Source organism: Amphiura filiformis, chromosome 12, assembly GCF_039555335.1.
Source record: "Amphiura filiformis chromosome 12, Afil_fr2py, whole genome shotgun sequence".
NCBI lineage: Eukaryota > Metazoa > Echinodermata > Ophiuroidea > Amphilepidida > Amphiuridae > Amphiura > Amphiura filiformis.
The window spans coordinates 6,715,082-6,730,534 of NC_092639.1; the positions used below are offsets into that span (position 1 = coordinate 6,715,082).

The 15,453-nt window shown below is 41.6% G+C and overlaps 1 protein-coding gene and 1 long non-coding RNA gene across 2 annotated transcripts; both read left to right on the plus strand.

Annotated features, from left to right (window-relative positions):
* The first annotated feature begins 3,761 nt into the window (after positions 1 to 3,761).
* LOC140165724 (alpha-ketoglutarate-dependent dioxygenase alkB homolog 3-like) lies at positions 3,762 to 12,834 on the plus strand. The gene is made up of 7 exons (XM_072189033.1): positions 3,762 to 3,917; positions 4,193 to 4,243; positions 4,415 to 4,518; positions 7,213 to 7,301; positions 9,947 to 10,159; positions 11,192 to 11,275; positions 12,344 to 12,834. Exons 1-7 carry the CDS (start codon positions 3,883 to 3,885, stop codon positions 12,434 to 12,436), a joined length of 669 nt encoding a protein of 222 aa, XP_072045134.1. The 5' UTR covers positions 3,762 to 3,882; the 3' UTR covers positions 12,437 to 12,834.
* Positions 12,835 to 12,860: 26 nt separating this feature from the next.
* On the plus strand, positions 12,861 to 13,285 carry LOC140165725 (uncharacterized). Its single transcript, XR_011860761.1, has 2 exons — positions 12,861 to 13,168; positions 13,220 to 13,285. It is a non-coding gene; the product is annotated as an uncharacterized lncRNA (long non-coding RNA).
* The last annotated feature ends 2,168 nt before the right edge of the window (positions 13,286 to 15,453 follow it).

Here is a 15,453-nt window from a genome sequence, read left to right on the forward strand (position 1 = left end):
TCAGCTCAGTCCAAGTCGGTTGCCTCCACCTTCACTAAACTCAGTCCAAGTTGGTTACCTCCACCTCCACTCAGCTCAGTCCAAGTTGGTTGCCTCCACCTTCACTCAGCTCAGTCCAAGTTGGTTGCCTCCACCTTCACTAAACTCATTCCAAGTTGGTTGCCTCCAACTCCACTCAACTCAGTCCAAGTTGGTTGCCTCCACTTCCACTCAGCTCAGTCCAAGTTGGTTTACCTCTACCTCCACTCAGCTCAGTCCAAGTTGGTTTGCCTCCACCTCAACTCGGCTTAGTCCAAGTTGGTTGCCTCCACCTCCACTCGATCAGCTCAGTCCAAGTTGGTTGCCTCCACCTTCACTAAACTCAGTCCAAGTTGGTTGCCTCCACCTCCACTCAGCTCAGTCCAAGTTGGTTGCCTCCACCTCCACTCAGCTCAGTCCAAGTTGGTTGCCTCCACCTCCACTCAGCTCAGTCCAAGTTAGTTTGCCTCCACCTCCACTCAGCTCAGTCCAAGTTAGTTTGCCTCCACCTCCACTCAGCTCAGTCCAAGTTGGTTTACCTCCACATTCACTCAGCTCAGTTCAAGTTGGTTTGCCTCCACCTCCACTCAACTCAGTTCAAGTTGGTTTGCCTCCACCTCCAGCTCAGTTCAAGTTGGTTTACCTCCACCTTCACTCAACTCAGTTCAACTTGGTTTGACTCCACCTTCACTCAGCTCAGTCCAAGTTGGTTGCCTCCACCTTCACTAAACTCAGTCCAAGTTGGTTGCCTCCACCTCCACTCAGCTCAGTCCAAGTTGGTTGCCTCCACCTCCACTCAGCTCAGTCCAAGTTGGTTGCCTCCACCTCGACCCAGCTCAGTCCAAGTTGGTTGCCTTCACCTCCACTCACCTCAGTCCAAGTTGGTTGCCTCCACCTCCACTCAGCTCAGTCCAAGTTAGTTTGCCTCCACCTTCACTCAACACAGTTCAACTTGGTTTGACTCCACCTTCACTCAGCTCAGTCCAAGTTGGTTGCCTCCACCTCCACTCAGCTCAGTCCAAGTTGGTTGCCTCCACCTCGACCCAGCTCAGTCCAAGTTGGTTGCCTTCACCTCCACTCACCTCAGTCCAAGTTGGTTGCCTCCACCTCGACCCAGCTCAGTCCAAGTTGGTTGCCTCCACCTTCACTCAGCTCAGTCCAAGTTGGTTGCCTCCACCTTCACTAAACTCAGTCCAAGTCGGTTGTCTCCACCTCCACTCAGCTCAGTCTGAGTTAGTTACCTCCACTTCCACTCAGCTCAGTCCAAGTTGGTTGCCTCCACCTCCACTCAACTCAGTCCAAGTTGGTTGCCTCCACCTCCACTCAACTCAGTCCAAGTCGGTTGCCTCCACCTCGACCCAGCTCAGTCCAAGTTGGTTGCCTCCACCTCCATTCAGCTCAGTCCAAGTTGGTTGCCTCCACCTCCACTCAGCTCAGTCCAAGTTGGTTGCCTCCACCTCCAGCTCAGTCCAAGTTAGTTACCTCCACCTCCACTCAGCTCAGTCCAAGTTGGTTGCCTCCACCCAACTCAGTCCAAGTTAGTTGCCTCCACCTCCACTCAACTCAATCCAAGTCGGTTGCCTCCACCTCGACCCAGCTCAGTCCAAGTTGGTTGCCTCCACCTCCACTCAGCTCTGTCCAAGTTGGTTGCCTCCACCTTCACTAAACTCAGTCCAAGTTGGTTGCCTCCACCTCCACTCAGCTCAGTCCAAGTTGGTTGCCTCCACCTCCACTCAGCTCAGTCCAAGTTGGTTGCCTCCACCTCCACTCAGCTCAGTCCAAGTTGGTTACCTCCACCTCCACTCAGCTCAGTCCAAGTTACTATTGCCTCCACCTCCACTCAGCTCAGTCCAAGTTGATTTGCCCCCACCTCCACTCAGCTCAGTCCAAGTTGGTTGCCTCCACCTCCACTCAGCTAAGTCCAAGTTGGTTTGCCTCCACCTCCACTCAACTCAGTCCAAGTTAGTTGCCTCCACCTCCACTCAACTCCGTCCAAGTCGGTTGCCGCCACCTCGACCCAGCTCAGTCCAAGTTGGTTGCCTCCACCTCCACTCAGCTCAGTCCAAGTTGGTTGCCTCCACCTCCACTCAGCTCAGTCCAAGTTGGTTGCCTCCACCTCCACTCAACTCAGTCCAAGTTGGTTTGCCTCCACCTCCAGCTCAGTCCAAGTTAGTTACCGCCACCTCCACTCAGCTCAGTCCAAGTTGGTTGCCTCCATCTCCACTCAACTCAGTCCATTGAGCTAAGTTGGTTGCCCCCACCTCCACTCAAAGTCGGTTGCCTCCACCTCGACCCAGCTCAGTCCAAGTTGGTTGCCTCCACCTCCACTCAGCTCAGTCCAAGTTGGTTGCCTCCACCTCCAGCACAGTCCAAGTTGATGCCTCCACCTCCACTCAGCTCAGTCCAAGTGGGTTACCTCCGTGACCTCCACTCAACTCAGTCCAAGTTGGTTGCCTCCACCTCCACTCAACTCAGTCCTAGTTGGTTGCCTCCACCTTCAATCAGCTCAAGTTGGTTTATCTCCACCTCAGTGACTCGGCCCAAGTTGGTTCAGTACCCCATTTCCATCTGCCAAATAGTGCTAGTCCCCTTCTTGCAAAAATGTATTGTCCCCCTCTTTTACCTGGCCACGGTACGGAGCGGGGGTATTATTGCACATAAATAGCCCCTCGGGTCAACTCACCTTGGTTTTCCTCCACCCACCCCAATACACAGTGACATCGCCCCGATATCTTCATAGTAGAAATCGCCATGGTAGGTTGAATCCACAGCCACCCATGACCATTTTATTCGGACCTTATGAGATGCATATTATTAGCGAAGTGACCTGACTAAGGCTACTGACATAGACGGGGTAATTGATTTCTCGCTCTGTGAGCAAGCTTGTATACGACATTGCGGTCAATGGTTATACTCTCTCCACTTGAGTGAGTGCCGCTATAACCTGCTACGCGCTGTAGTCCATACAAGACCAACGCAATATAAAATTGAGAGTCTTGGTCAAATTTTGAGTTCAAAGCGCACGGCCAATTTTCAAAGCGCACGCTAACGACTATAGGCCTAATATCTGTTCAATACGTATTTTCAAGTGTATGAGACCACATCTGGTTTCTTGAGAAAAATTCATTTACGGGAGATATTCATCATTTTCTAACTCAGTATCCGAAGATTTTCGTCTGATATCAAAATCGTGCATTATCGATCCCGTGTATTCATTTTAATGTCACTGCTGCACCAAATAATTATTAGCCAGGCGATGTCGGTGTGCAATAGCTTTCGGATTCAATGAAGACGGGGAAATTGTGTGGGGAAATTTATAAATACCATCAAACATTTAAAGGGAATTTCCCGAACAACCGACTCATCCACACTAAATCATGAGCAGCCGCGATATAAAGGAGCCGCGTGTGCGCAATCTGACCCAGTAACCGGTCATCACGGGAGATGAGACTAAATCCAGGGTCACAGGAATGCCAGGTCAATGTTGGGTCAGCGTAGCTGGGACGTGATGTAAACAGACCACAAGGATATCTGGTGTAATACAATGACGAATCTAATGGTTTCAGAGTTTGAACCTTTCAGATTATCGCAGATTATGTCTATTTTATCTTCATGTTGAATCAAAATGTGTACTCGCGTGATATCGTCAGATATTAGGAAAAGAAGTGCCCAATTTCTACCGACTGCGTACATTTGGATTGCCCCAAATTCACAAATAAAACCAGGCATAGTCGGCGGTAGGGTTGTACAGCCGAGACCAGTCGAGTCAGTTCCGTTGCAAAAGCAGGACCAGGGTCATTACCAAGGGTCTGCATCAGATACTGTTGTGTTAAGACGATTTGTGAGAAAGTTAATGCAAAGAAGATGGCAGAGAAGGTCACCCCAAAGAAAATAATAACGTGAGTACCGTGTATTCTAATAATATGTAGATTGTATAAATTTTTTAAAAGAGCATAAACTATTTGTAAATTAGATCGAGTGTTCTTTGAAATAAAAGTAAAACTCTTCTGAAGGAAAAACAAAGCAAAGAATGCCCCAAAGAAATAGTAATAAATGAGCAATATGCACAAGAGTATAGTCGACAGAAGAAAGAAAGAATGAAATAAGATAGGCCGTCTTGTAAAAAACAATAAAATTCTTGTGATGTTTACTTTTTTTATTCTTTTTTTTATAGAGAAAGTGGAGATTACATATTGAGTGAGACCTGCAGCAATGGCAAATCAAGGTAAAAATAGTAAACGATAAACAATTTACTACTGGCAGTAGTATCTCAATGGGCCTAATAGTAATATTGCCGTATATACATATGCCTACAACATATGCACTGAAAGGGTTCATGGAAGTCTAGTCATTCAATCAATATAATACTAACTTTTCTACTAATTGTTTATTACAGTGTTGTTTACATAGCAGACTTCTTGTCAGCAGCTGAATCAAGCACACTCTTTGACCAGATACAACAGCAAGTCACCTTTGAATCATTCACCAATACATTTGATGGTTTGTACATTTCTTACCTATTTGTTTAAAAATGGTATTTCACCAGATTCAATGATAGTGGGGGAGTGAGTGAGTGGGGGAGTGAGTGAGTGAGTGAGCATGTTGAGTGAGTGGGAGCTGGGAGGTGAGTTAGTGGGAGCAGGGAGAGGGGTAGGGAATGATTTAGTAAGTGATGGAGGGTAAAAGAACAAGGAAGCTTCAATGGTTGGTTGAATAAGGGATTGATACAGTGAGCTTGAGTGACTGTTGCATTTGTAATCATTGGTGATCAGGAAGGTTTTTGTGTCTGTTTCCGCGGGGAACAGCCTATTATTAGTATTCGGCAAGGCACTGCACATTACGAAAACCATGCAGACATCTTCCACTAATTGCCTCAGCCACGTTTGGCCCACTCACACAGCAACACACAGAGCATGTATAGGGACCAAAAAAACTTCCCCCGATTTAACACACTTAGCTCTATCTTATATCTTGAGCTCCACATTCAGATTTTACCTTTACCCTTCAACTTTTCAAAACTAGATGTCTTTTAAATTTTCATAAGGAATTACTATGCAATATTACCATTTTACTAACTCATCTTCCAAATTATATTACGCCCGAGCAACTGGTAATTACATAGCCATAACACGGTCACCCAGCCACTGTGCAACACTGGGAACCAATATTTTTAATGAACCCGCTATATACCTATCCTATGCTCAAATATTTTGTGCAGCGGTCTCAAATGATAGGGAATATCAATAACAGATCACATGTGCAATTTCAACCAATAAAAATCAATAGATGTACATGTATGTAAAATTACCATATTCAGGTGTCTATCATTTGCCGGAAACCATCATGCTCATTCACTGAAAATCATGTGTGACGTAATCAGTAACTAGTGCATTGTCAGTAGAGCTTGCTGCGTGATCGATTACTGGCATTGTGCGCTGATTGGATAATCGCCGTACCTACTAAATATTCATATCGCGCCATCTATGAGTCATGCATGGTTGTAAATGTCCGCTGCACAGTGTGAAGTTTTCGTAATGAGCCGTGTCCAACTGCTGTTCCTGATTATCACATTAAAAAAACCAGGTGAAACAATGCTACGCAGCTTGATCGGCGAATGAGGTGCCGATGTCATGATAAACAAGATTCGATTAGCCAATCAGAACTTCAAATCTGTGTTTATGCTATAAACAGCGCAAAATCAGCAGATTGCTGAAGAACCTTGCCAAAAACTATAGTCTAAAGGGTCTTTAGTCCGGAAATGTTTGGGTTTAGGGCATTTTAGGTTAGGATAGGGTTATGGCTAGGGTTAGCATTAGGGATGGTGTTAGGTTAGGGTCAGAGGTAAGAGTAAGGGCGTAGGTAATGGTTAGGGTGAAGTTTAGGGCTAGGATTAGGGTAATTTTAATACTTTTATTAGTTTTTCAAGACTAATGACCCTTCGGGTTCAGTGGCGGCACTAGGGGGGGGGCAATATTCTTCTTCCCCCCACTTTTAAAGCAGAAACCGCCAAATTACACAAATTTCCACTTTTTGCGACCGTTCAGGGACATCCCTGTTTTTTACAAAAATGTCCCTGATTGGAACTACTTACCCCAGTACACACAGAGCAAATAAGGGTGAGTGAGTTAGTGGTTCAGTGAGTGGTTAACTCAGATTGAGTGAGCAGCAGAGAGGGAATGGTTTGTAAGTGAAGGGAGCATACATGAAGGAAGGTGAATGATGGTTGGTTGAATGAATGTAATAGTGACTGAGTACTTGAGGGAGTAGGTGGGTGGCCCGGGGGCACTCCCACTTTGGAGGTGACACATATGTAGGGCTGTTAAGAACCCCCTTTTTCAGCGTCGCTGTCACCCAAAGACCCCATATTTTTGTACAAACACTAAAACACATACTCTGTAACCCGAAGACCCCCTATTTTTCCATTTGATCTGTCACCCAAAGACCCTTACAAGTTCAATTTGAACAGCAAATTTCATTTATCACTGATTCTGTTACTTATTTTGAAAAAACAAAGAAATTTGAAACCATTTAGAACTAAAAATTTGATCTGTGGCGCTGTTTTAGCTCTCACCCAAAGATTCCATTAAAAAAAAGGTAATGTTCTCACCAAATGACTCTTATATATTTTACATTTTGCTCTCTAACCGAATGCCAAAGATAATGCTCTAACCCAATGACCCCATATTTTCTACATTTCACTCTCACCGATGCCCCTTACTGCGAAAGTGCCAGCCCTACACCTATATCCATTTCATATTGAAGTGCCCCGGTAAGAATGCAGGATTTGAAGAATGATCTTTTATGGGGAAATAGCCCACCCCCCCACCCCGTCCGCCATGTTATCTTTACTTTGCTACTGTGTAAGGCAAAAAAAAAAAAAAGGTTTGTCTCAAAGCTCACGAGAAATTTAAAACAAATGCGAAATGCGATTTTTTTTTTTTTTTTTTTTTTTTTATTCCTGACTTTTTTCATAGTATTTAGAAAAAAAAGTCTGATTTTCGACGATTTTTTCTGGAAAAAACTATAAAAAATTTTTTTTTGAAATAAAAAAAATGTCCGCATTTGTTTTTTGTCAAATCGTGGGATTTTACAAATGCGCGCGCAAGCTTTGAGACGAACCTTTTTTTTTTTGGCCTAATGTACATGATGTAATAGATTTTAAAAATAATTTGGTTATTTGTATTATGTATACAGGTGTGACAGAACTGGAACCCAAACAAATAGCTTGGTATGGTGAACATCCCTATACATATGGTGCCGTAACACACGAACCCAACATGAATGTGAGTAGTCCCCAATAGCTGATTGTATTTAGTGTGCAACTTGATAAAAGAACATAAATCACATAAACAGGAATATAAACTCAAAATTAACTACGTGTAGTATAAAAACAAATGGTTAGGACCGGGGTTAGGGCATTCCACTCATACTATTAATTAGGTAGGGCCAACATGTCTCCTTTGATAAGACACTTCATCTCGCTAATTCTCCCACTCCACCCAGGTGTAAAATGGGAAGATGGTGCCATTATCATTGGTAGTCAATGGTGTGATATCCTAGTGGCAGTAGAAAAAAAGTACTTGATAATAAACTGCTTGATTACTTTTCCAAACCACAATCCAAAATTATTTTTTCATGTTGATTTTTAGGAGTGGCAGTGGCGGTGTCAGGATTTTTTTGGGGGTGGGAGAGGGGGCATGGGAGAGCAAAGTGAATTTCAGGGGGGAGGCAATATCAACAAATTATGTGCAAAATTGTAATTTTGGGTTTTTATTAGGAGTGCAACTGGGGGAAAGAGTTCTGACTGGTATTGCTACTGAGGAGTGGCAATGAAGGGGTGTGGTTTCCCATTTCTTAAGGGGGTACTACACCCCTCGATAAATGTGTGTCTATTTTTGCATTTTCTCAAAACTAATAACACAGTGGTAACAAAAGTTATGTATATTATAGGGGCAAGGAATCCAATTACTACACGAATTTCAGTGACCCAAGACAAGGGGTTTGTTATTTATGATCAGAAATAAGGTACCGCTAGGATGTACCTCGTTTCCTATCATATATACTGAACGGCTTGTCTTGCGTCACTGAAATTTCAGTGTAGTAATTGGATTCCTTGCCATATACATAACTTTTGTTACCAGTGTGTAATTATTTTTTAAGAAAAATGCAAAAATAGTCACAAATTTACCACATGGGTGTAGTACCCCCTTAAAAACATTTTACCATTAGCAATCTGAGCTATGCATATATATTTAATCCACATTTACTTGATATAATGTTTTATCTTGTATCCTCTATGCAGTATTTCACATCACTTTTGTCAGTAAAGTCATGCCAGACCAATGCTCACATACCGAAGTGCTTATTTCTCTTTTATTTGGACTTTCCTGAATAAATTTGTTGTGTGAGGAGTTTGTCACTCCTGGTATCCATTTTTACACCTGGATAGAGAGAGACAATATAAGGCACGTTCAGACCCGAATTATTACTCGAGTTAAATTTTTTACAACCCGTGATAAAATACCACAAATATTTTCGCTAACTCGACTGATTGTCCATACATAGCTTACCCCGACCTTCTAACACGACCTGCTGACGTGAATTTACCACGACCATTTTGTACCCAGGGATAATTTCCGGAAGTAGCGCGCAGGTTCTAAAAGTAAATATGCAGTCCGATTGTATACCAATTTCATTCGAGTAAAATTCGCAACGGAAAATGGAAAAAGTGATGCAAAACATTCTAAAAGAATTTGATTTAACTGTTGCAGGGGTGTGATTTTTCCGGATTTCGATTTTTGGGATTAAAAAAAATCCGGATTTTCATAAAAAATTTTTTTTTCAGTTTCCAGATATGAGAAAATCTCCAATTTTAAAATGAAAATGGATGATTTATAGACACACTGTACTGTGCAAAAATGGTGATGCAATTTCTCATGTGAATGATATGATACTGGAAGTATGTATTCGCAGATAATAAATGTTTTTATACTATAAAGTGAAGTATTTTAACAGTTTCTCATTTTTGCATTTTACCACATGAAATTGCATCTCCAGTGGTGCTCAAGTGTGTAAACCCCTCTGGCTTGGGGCCTTAGCCCCTAGACCCCCACGGGCGTTGCCCCTGATTCCACCAGGGGCCCTTGAGTGGCCCCTGGACCCCCGGCCGCAACAGGCGAGAGCTCCGCTCCATTGCCTTGGGTTTTTTTTCAAAAAGCACCAATCACACCCCTGCTGTTGACAAAATATTTTACCAAAATATTTGCCCAAATATAATGTTTTAAAAAACGTATTCATGATCTTTATATAACCCGACATTTAAATGCTATTAAAAAGTTTTGTATTTAACATGTATTTGCAGGGTCATTAGGCCTACACTCTTCAGCGAAGAAACAAACGCACGCCTTGATTCATGTAAAGTAGTTTAGAGCAAGAACTGACTGAACGCCGATGGTTAATTTGTATTGAGGTCAAATCTGCAGATGTTACCTCGACTGTTACCTCTAGTGCGATCCACACAGGTATCAACCTCGACTGCTCCGGGTAGGTTAAGGATTTACCTCTGACTTTTTTCAGAGGTAAATCAGTCGGGTTAAGGTCGGGATAAACTGCCCCGACTACTGTCCAGACGGGCACAAACTCGACATTTATCACGAAGCTTACCCGACTGGGCACTTTACTCGAGGTAAATACCCCTTTACTCGAGTTAAATACCCTACGTCTGAACACGGCTATAGAGCCTTGTCTAAGGGCACAACGCGATAGCACCACTGCACTGTCTAGGTTGGAACACACAACCTTCAGATTATGAGGCTGAGCCCCCACCCCTAGTCCACCATGACCTCACAGGCCTCACCAGTAAATTACTCTGTCAATTTGTAGGTGATATAGGCAAAATATTAACCCTTTCTGTTCTATACCTTTATAGTGGCCTTCCGCATTGCAGAGCATCAAAACCAAACTAGAAGAACAAATCAATTGTGATTTGAATTCGGTACTATGTAATTTATATCGTGATAAACATGACTATGTGTCATGGCATACTGATGGGGAACCAGAGTTAGGACTACATCCCACTATTGCATCAGTGTCACTAGGAGAGACAAGACAGTTTGTCCTCAGGAGAATCAACAACAATAAGGTATAATTAATTGTGATGTAATTAAAAAGGGCATTTCGTGATCCACAGCCTCATCCCCCACTTTTCTCAAAGAAAATTGAGATTTTTATACCATGGGAAACCTCTGGCTACATAATGTTTATGTACCAAACCAAAAATTTCTTGCAGGTCATTTCGTTTGGAAAAAAATATCGTAGAATTTGAATTTCATTCTGGTATACCAGAACGAAATTACAACAGTGGCCTATGGAGCAGTATAATACACATAATCATGCATATCTCGCAAACGCAAAATCGGAATCAACTGAAATTTTGGGAATAAGCTTTTTTCGTGGATATCTTCTGAAAAATGTCATAAAAAAGAGGATGATAGGATCACAAAATCCTCCTTTAAGTAGATAAATGTTAAATACAAGTAAATATAACTTAGGGGTTGTGCAATAATTATGAGCCCCCTAAAAATTGCTTGCCCCCCCCCACTCAGCCTGCCAAAATCGCTTCCCCCCCTCAGCCTGCCAAAAATCTTTGCCCCTAATTCCCAATTCGCGAACATTATGGTCTAGATGTATGTTAAGCGAGCGAGGAGGAAAATTTGCATATTTAAGCGCTTTCCGTACTGTTTTCCTAAACCTTTTTAGAGCGTTTTATTTAAAAGGTGCCCCATGAATGTGTGCCAAAATCGCTTGTTCCCACCCTCTCGACTTGCCAAAATTGCTTGCCCCCCTTTTGGCTCGCCAAAATTTCTTGCCCCCCCAATTTTACCCTCCCCCAGGGCTCATAATTATTGCACAGCCCCTTAAGCCCATGTTACAGGCTGCTAATTGGAATCATTTTACTTTAGTTCCTTGAACTGCATCAGTTTCTTCTCTTTGCTTTACTTACAAAGAAACAAACTCAGCTTTGTTTGTAACAATCACCATTTTCCATCACTCTCCATGGTAAACTATACCTTACACAAACTAAGAATTAAACAAACACAAACAATTAGATTAGCTGGAAGGCCAACACAATGATTAACATTGCTATTTTTGTTTTATTTCCATTTCAATGTAGGAAAATAATGATGTTACATATACATTTCCACTTTGTGCTGGTAGTTTACTGGTTATGAAAGGAGCAACTCAACAAGATTGGGAGGTAATCAATATAATACCCCCCCCCCCTCTCTCTCTCTCTCTCTCTGTTTGTTATTATTTTATATTAAAGAACCAGCGTGGTTGATCCAATGAGTCAAAAGCTTGATATATCTCATGATGGTTTGGAGAGGAAATAGGATCCAAAGAGGGCTGAATTATCCATCCCGATTTCACCAACAACAAGTAAGAAAGAATGAACAGTTTAACAACCATGTTACAATTAAACATGACAACAAATAAACACAAATCCCGACCGGCACATAACCCAACTTGAAAAAAAAGCAAGGGAATGTGGAAATCGAACCCACGACCTTCCAATTTCGAGATGGACGCCTTATCCATTGGGCTACCAGCTCCCACTGATAAACGGTGGTAAAAACTGGGTCTAATGTAAGCAGTCGAGGTATACAATACACACAAACAAATATTACGCAAGTGCACAGGTGAAGGAGATCATTACTGATGCTTAATCGTTTCCCCAGTACGATTTGTGTTTATTTGTTGTCATGTTTAATTGTAATACTTTGGGTTTGTAAACTGTTCATTCTTTCTTATTAAATATGTTCAGTTTCCTCTTGTAGCGAGCAATCGCTCCCCATTGTCTTTATTTGTTCTTGTGCAGGATTTGTATCCCCATTACCTACCTTACAACAACAAATAACAATGGGCATACTACATCCACTTGATCAATCATACTGAATTTATTTAGATTGGACAAATGCAAAAAAAGAATGAAGCTTTCATTTTCTGTTAGACAATAGAAACAAAATTGTTCGATCTTTCGATCAACCATCGATGCTTGGTTGATCCTTATTATTAAAATGAAGTAATTTACTAATTTGATAATTGTGATAAAATGGTTATTTGTGCCACAACATGATTAGTATGGCACCCAGTCTTGTGAAAACATTGCAATGTAATTCATTCCAAGGTTTATTCCCTGGGAGGTACTTGTACATAGCTTTGCTGTAATTGTTTTTCTCCCAAACTGCAGAGAGTTTTAGCAGAGCCTGAAATCAATGTCAGGGGAGTAAATTGGCTAATCAATATTAAATTGTTTTGTTTTCAGCATTGTATTCTTCAAGAGACACAAGAATGCCAACCAAGAATCAACCTAACATTCAGAAGGATATATCCACCAAACCATACGGGGACAGATTAAGAGAGGGATCTTGTGAAGAGCATTGTTGAACTTGGTCTTTGTCATCATGTTATATAGCTCTTATTCTTGTGTTTATTTATCTTTATTCCAAAATGCAACTGAAAAGTCATATTGTTTGTATATCAAAAGTCATATCATTGCATATTAATTTGGAAAAACATTTTTCAAGTGGATGATATTGTGTTAGCTGATAACTTAATTTCAATCTAAAAATCTATTTTCTGAAAATGTTTACCACCCCAGTTTATAAACCCAGTTTAAAGTGATCCTATACATATAAGGTACATCATTAGAGAATGAATTTGGAGAAAACCTTCTGATAATTACAAACACTCGCTGAGCAGCAAGACCTTCCCTTTAAGCTTTTAATCCGATAAGCTGATTATCTATTGTTTTCATGAATTGGAAGACATTCTTCTGCTATCAGCAGAAGATAGCATTTAGTGGTCCATGGGTGATTCATCATTTAGTGGTCTATGGGTGATTCATCACTGTTGCCATCAGCAGTAGATAGCTTTAAAGGTCCATGGGTGATTCATCACTGTTGCCATCAGCAGTAGATAGCTTTAAAGGTCCGTGGGTAATCCATCACTGTTGCTAGCAGCAGTAGATAGCATTTAGTGGTCCATGGGTAATCCATCACTGTTGCTAGCAGCAGTAGATAGCATTTAGTGGTCCATGGGTAATCCATCACTGTTGCTATCAGCAGTAGATAGCTTTAAAGGTCCATGGGTGATTCATCACTGTTGCCATCAGCAGTAGATAGCATTAATGGTCCATAAGGTAATCCATCACTGTTGCTATCAGCAGTAGATAGCATTAATGGTCCGTGGGTAATTCATCACTGTAGCCATCTACAGAATCTTATGTGCATTAGTGAAGCGCCAATCCGGCCTGGCTTGAAATGAGGGGGGGGGGGGCACCCGGCCAAAATTGTTGAAAAGTGGCCAAAATAAAAATAGGTAATTTTACCAATAAGTGTGGGGGGCATATCCCCGCATCCACCCTGGGATTGATGCCAATGGTTATGTGATATAGTTATAAAGTAAGTGAGATTATGAAAGTTCCATAAACACTGTGTATGTAGAAAGTGCATCCACATGGGTAATAAAGATATGTTTGTGATACATCTTTTTATGGCACCAAGTGAAAATGTGAATAAAAACTTTATATGAAGCTTTGTAAATAAATAGTGTTGTGTGTTTATTTCAATGCTCTCTCATTATAAAACAATGGCCAGGTGACAAATGTTTAGTTTCAGTTCAACCAACCAAACTAACATTACAATAAGCCAGAAATAAACTGGTTTGTGTCTGATGATCATGTCAATCAATGGCGTAGCTAGCGTGGGTCATCATATTGGGGGGGGCACCAACTTGGTGCCCCCCCAATATGATGACCCACGCTTCCCCCACCAACCGTGATTTGGGGGCATCGAGTCTGATTGGGGGGCACAAGCCATTTTTCAGCACTTTTCCTATGGGATTTTCTACTTGCAATCGATTGCCCCTACACACCGACATCACCTGGCTAATATTAATAATTACTTTCTCTGCAGAGATACTAAAATCAATACCCGGGATCGATACACGTGAATGTCCTATGCACGAGTTTGATATGAGACGAAAATATTTGGATACCGGGTAGAAAATGATGAATATCTCCGTAAATGATTTCGTATAAAGAAACCAGATATGGTTCCTTGCACTTGAATATATATTTTGAACAGATATGATAGTTGTTAGCTTGCGTCTTGAGATAGAAGCTTGCGTCTTGAGTCAAAAACTGACAATAATTCTGATTTATATATAGCGTAGTGTATAGGCCAATCGTGAAGATAGTCTAAAAGCATATGTGACCATCCAGCACAACTGAGCCCTGAAGTCGCCAATCATCATTTTTGAGATATTCAACCAAAATATTCTGCTTGAAATTAGCTTTAAAACGATGTATATCATGTCTATTATATAGTACTTGACATTTTTAGTGAAAAATCAATAAAGCAGTCAATAAATCCTTTGTTTCCTATTGTTTATTGTTAAGTTCAATGGAGCATATCTCAATAGTGGCACTGGCGACATCCGGGCTCAGTTGTGGAGGATGGTCACATATGATCTATGGCGTACATGTACAGCTATGTACCATGCTCGACTCGGCGAGGTCAGTCACCGGCCTAATCGGGGCTATTGTCAGTAGCCTTAGTCAGATGTCCTTCGGCCCATTATGCGACTCAAAACTATTAAACAGGTTGATACAAAATGGCCATGCGTGGCGGTGGATTCAACCTACCATGGTGATTTCTGCCATGAAGATATCGGGGCGATGACACTGTGCCCTATGACTGCACTGATGTCACTCAAATTCCCCACAGTCTGAGTGTGATTTTATGGACCCATTGATATACCAAAAGTCGAAATTTTCTGCCGAATTTAACCAAAATTGTCTTAGTTTTTACAAATTTTGGGAAAATTTTGAAAATTTTAGCTAGATTAAGAAAAATTGGGCTGTTTTCCCCGAAAAAATTGAGAAAATTTTGAAAAAAGGACCCATTCATATACCAAAATAGGCTTTGAAAAGGGGTCATTGATATACCAGAAGGCTGAAAATGCTACCCATGTTTGCGGCACGTCCCGATGGTCATTTGTACCGAGTACCCTCCCCCGAGATCTCAACACAAATCTCTTTAAAAGGGAGTGCTCAGGTTGTATTGAAGCAGAGAAGATGTAATGAAGTCACATTACCCCCCGCCCCCCTCCTCCAATCTGCCAATAGTTGCACTAAAACCTGGGGGGGGGTACTCAGTACAAATGACCATACGGGGACGTGCCGCAAACATGGGTAGCATATTTACAGCCTTTTGGTATATTAATGACCCCTTTTTCAAAGCCTATTTTGGTATATGAATGGGTCCTTTTTTTCAAAATTTTTTCGGAAATATCCCATTTTTTTTTTTTCTAGCCAAAATTGTCAAAATTTTCGCAAAAATGTTGGGAAAATTTGTAAAAACTAAGACAATT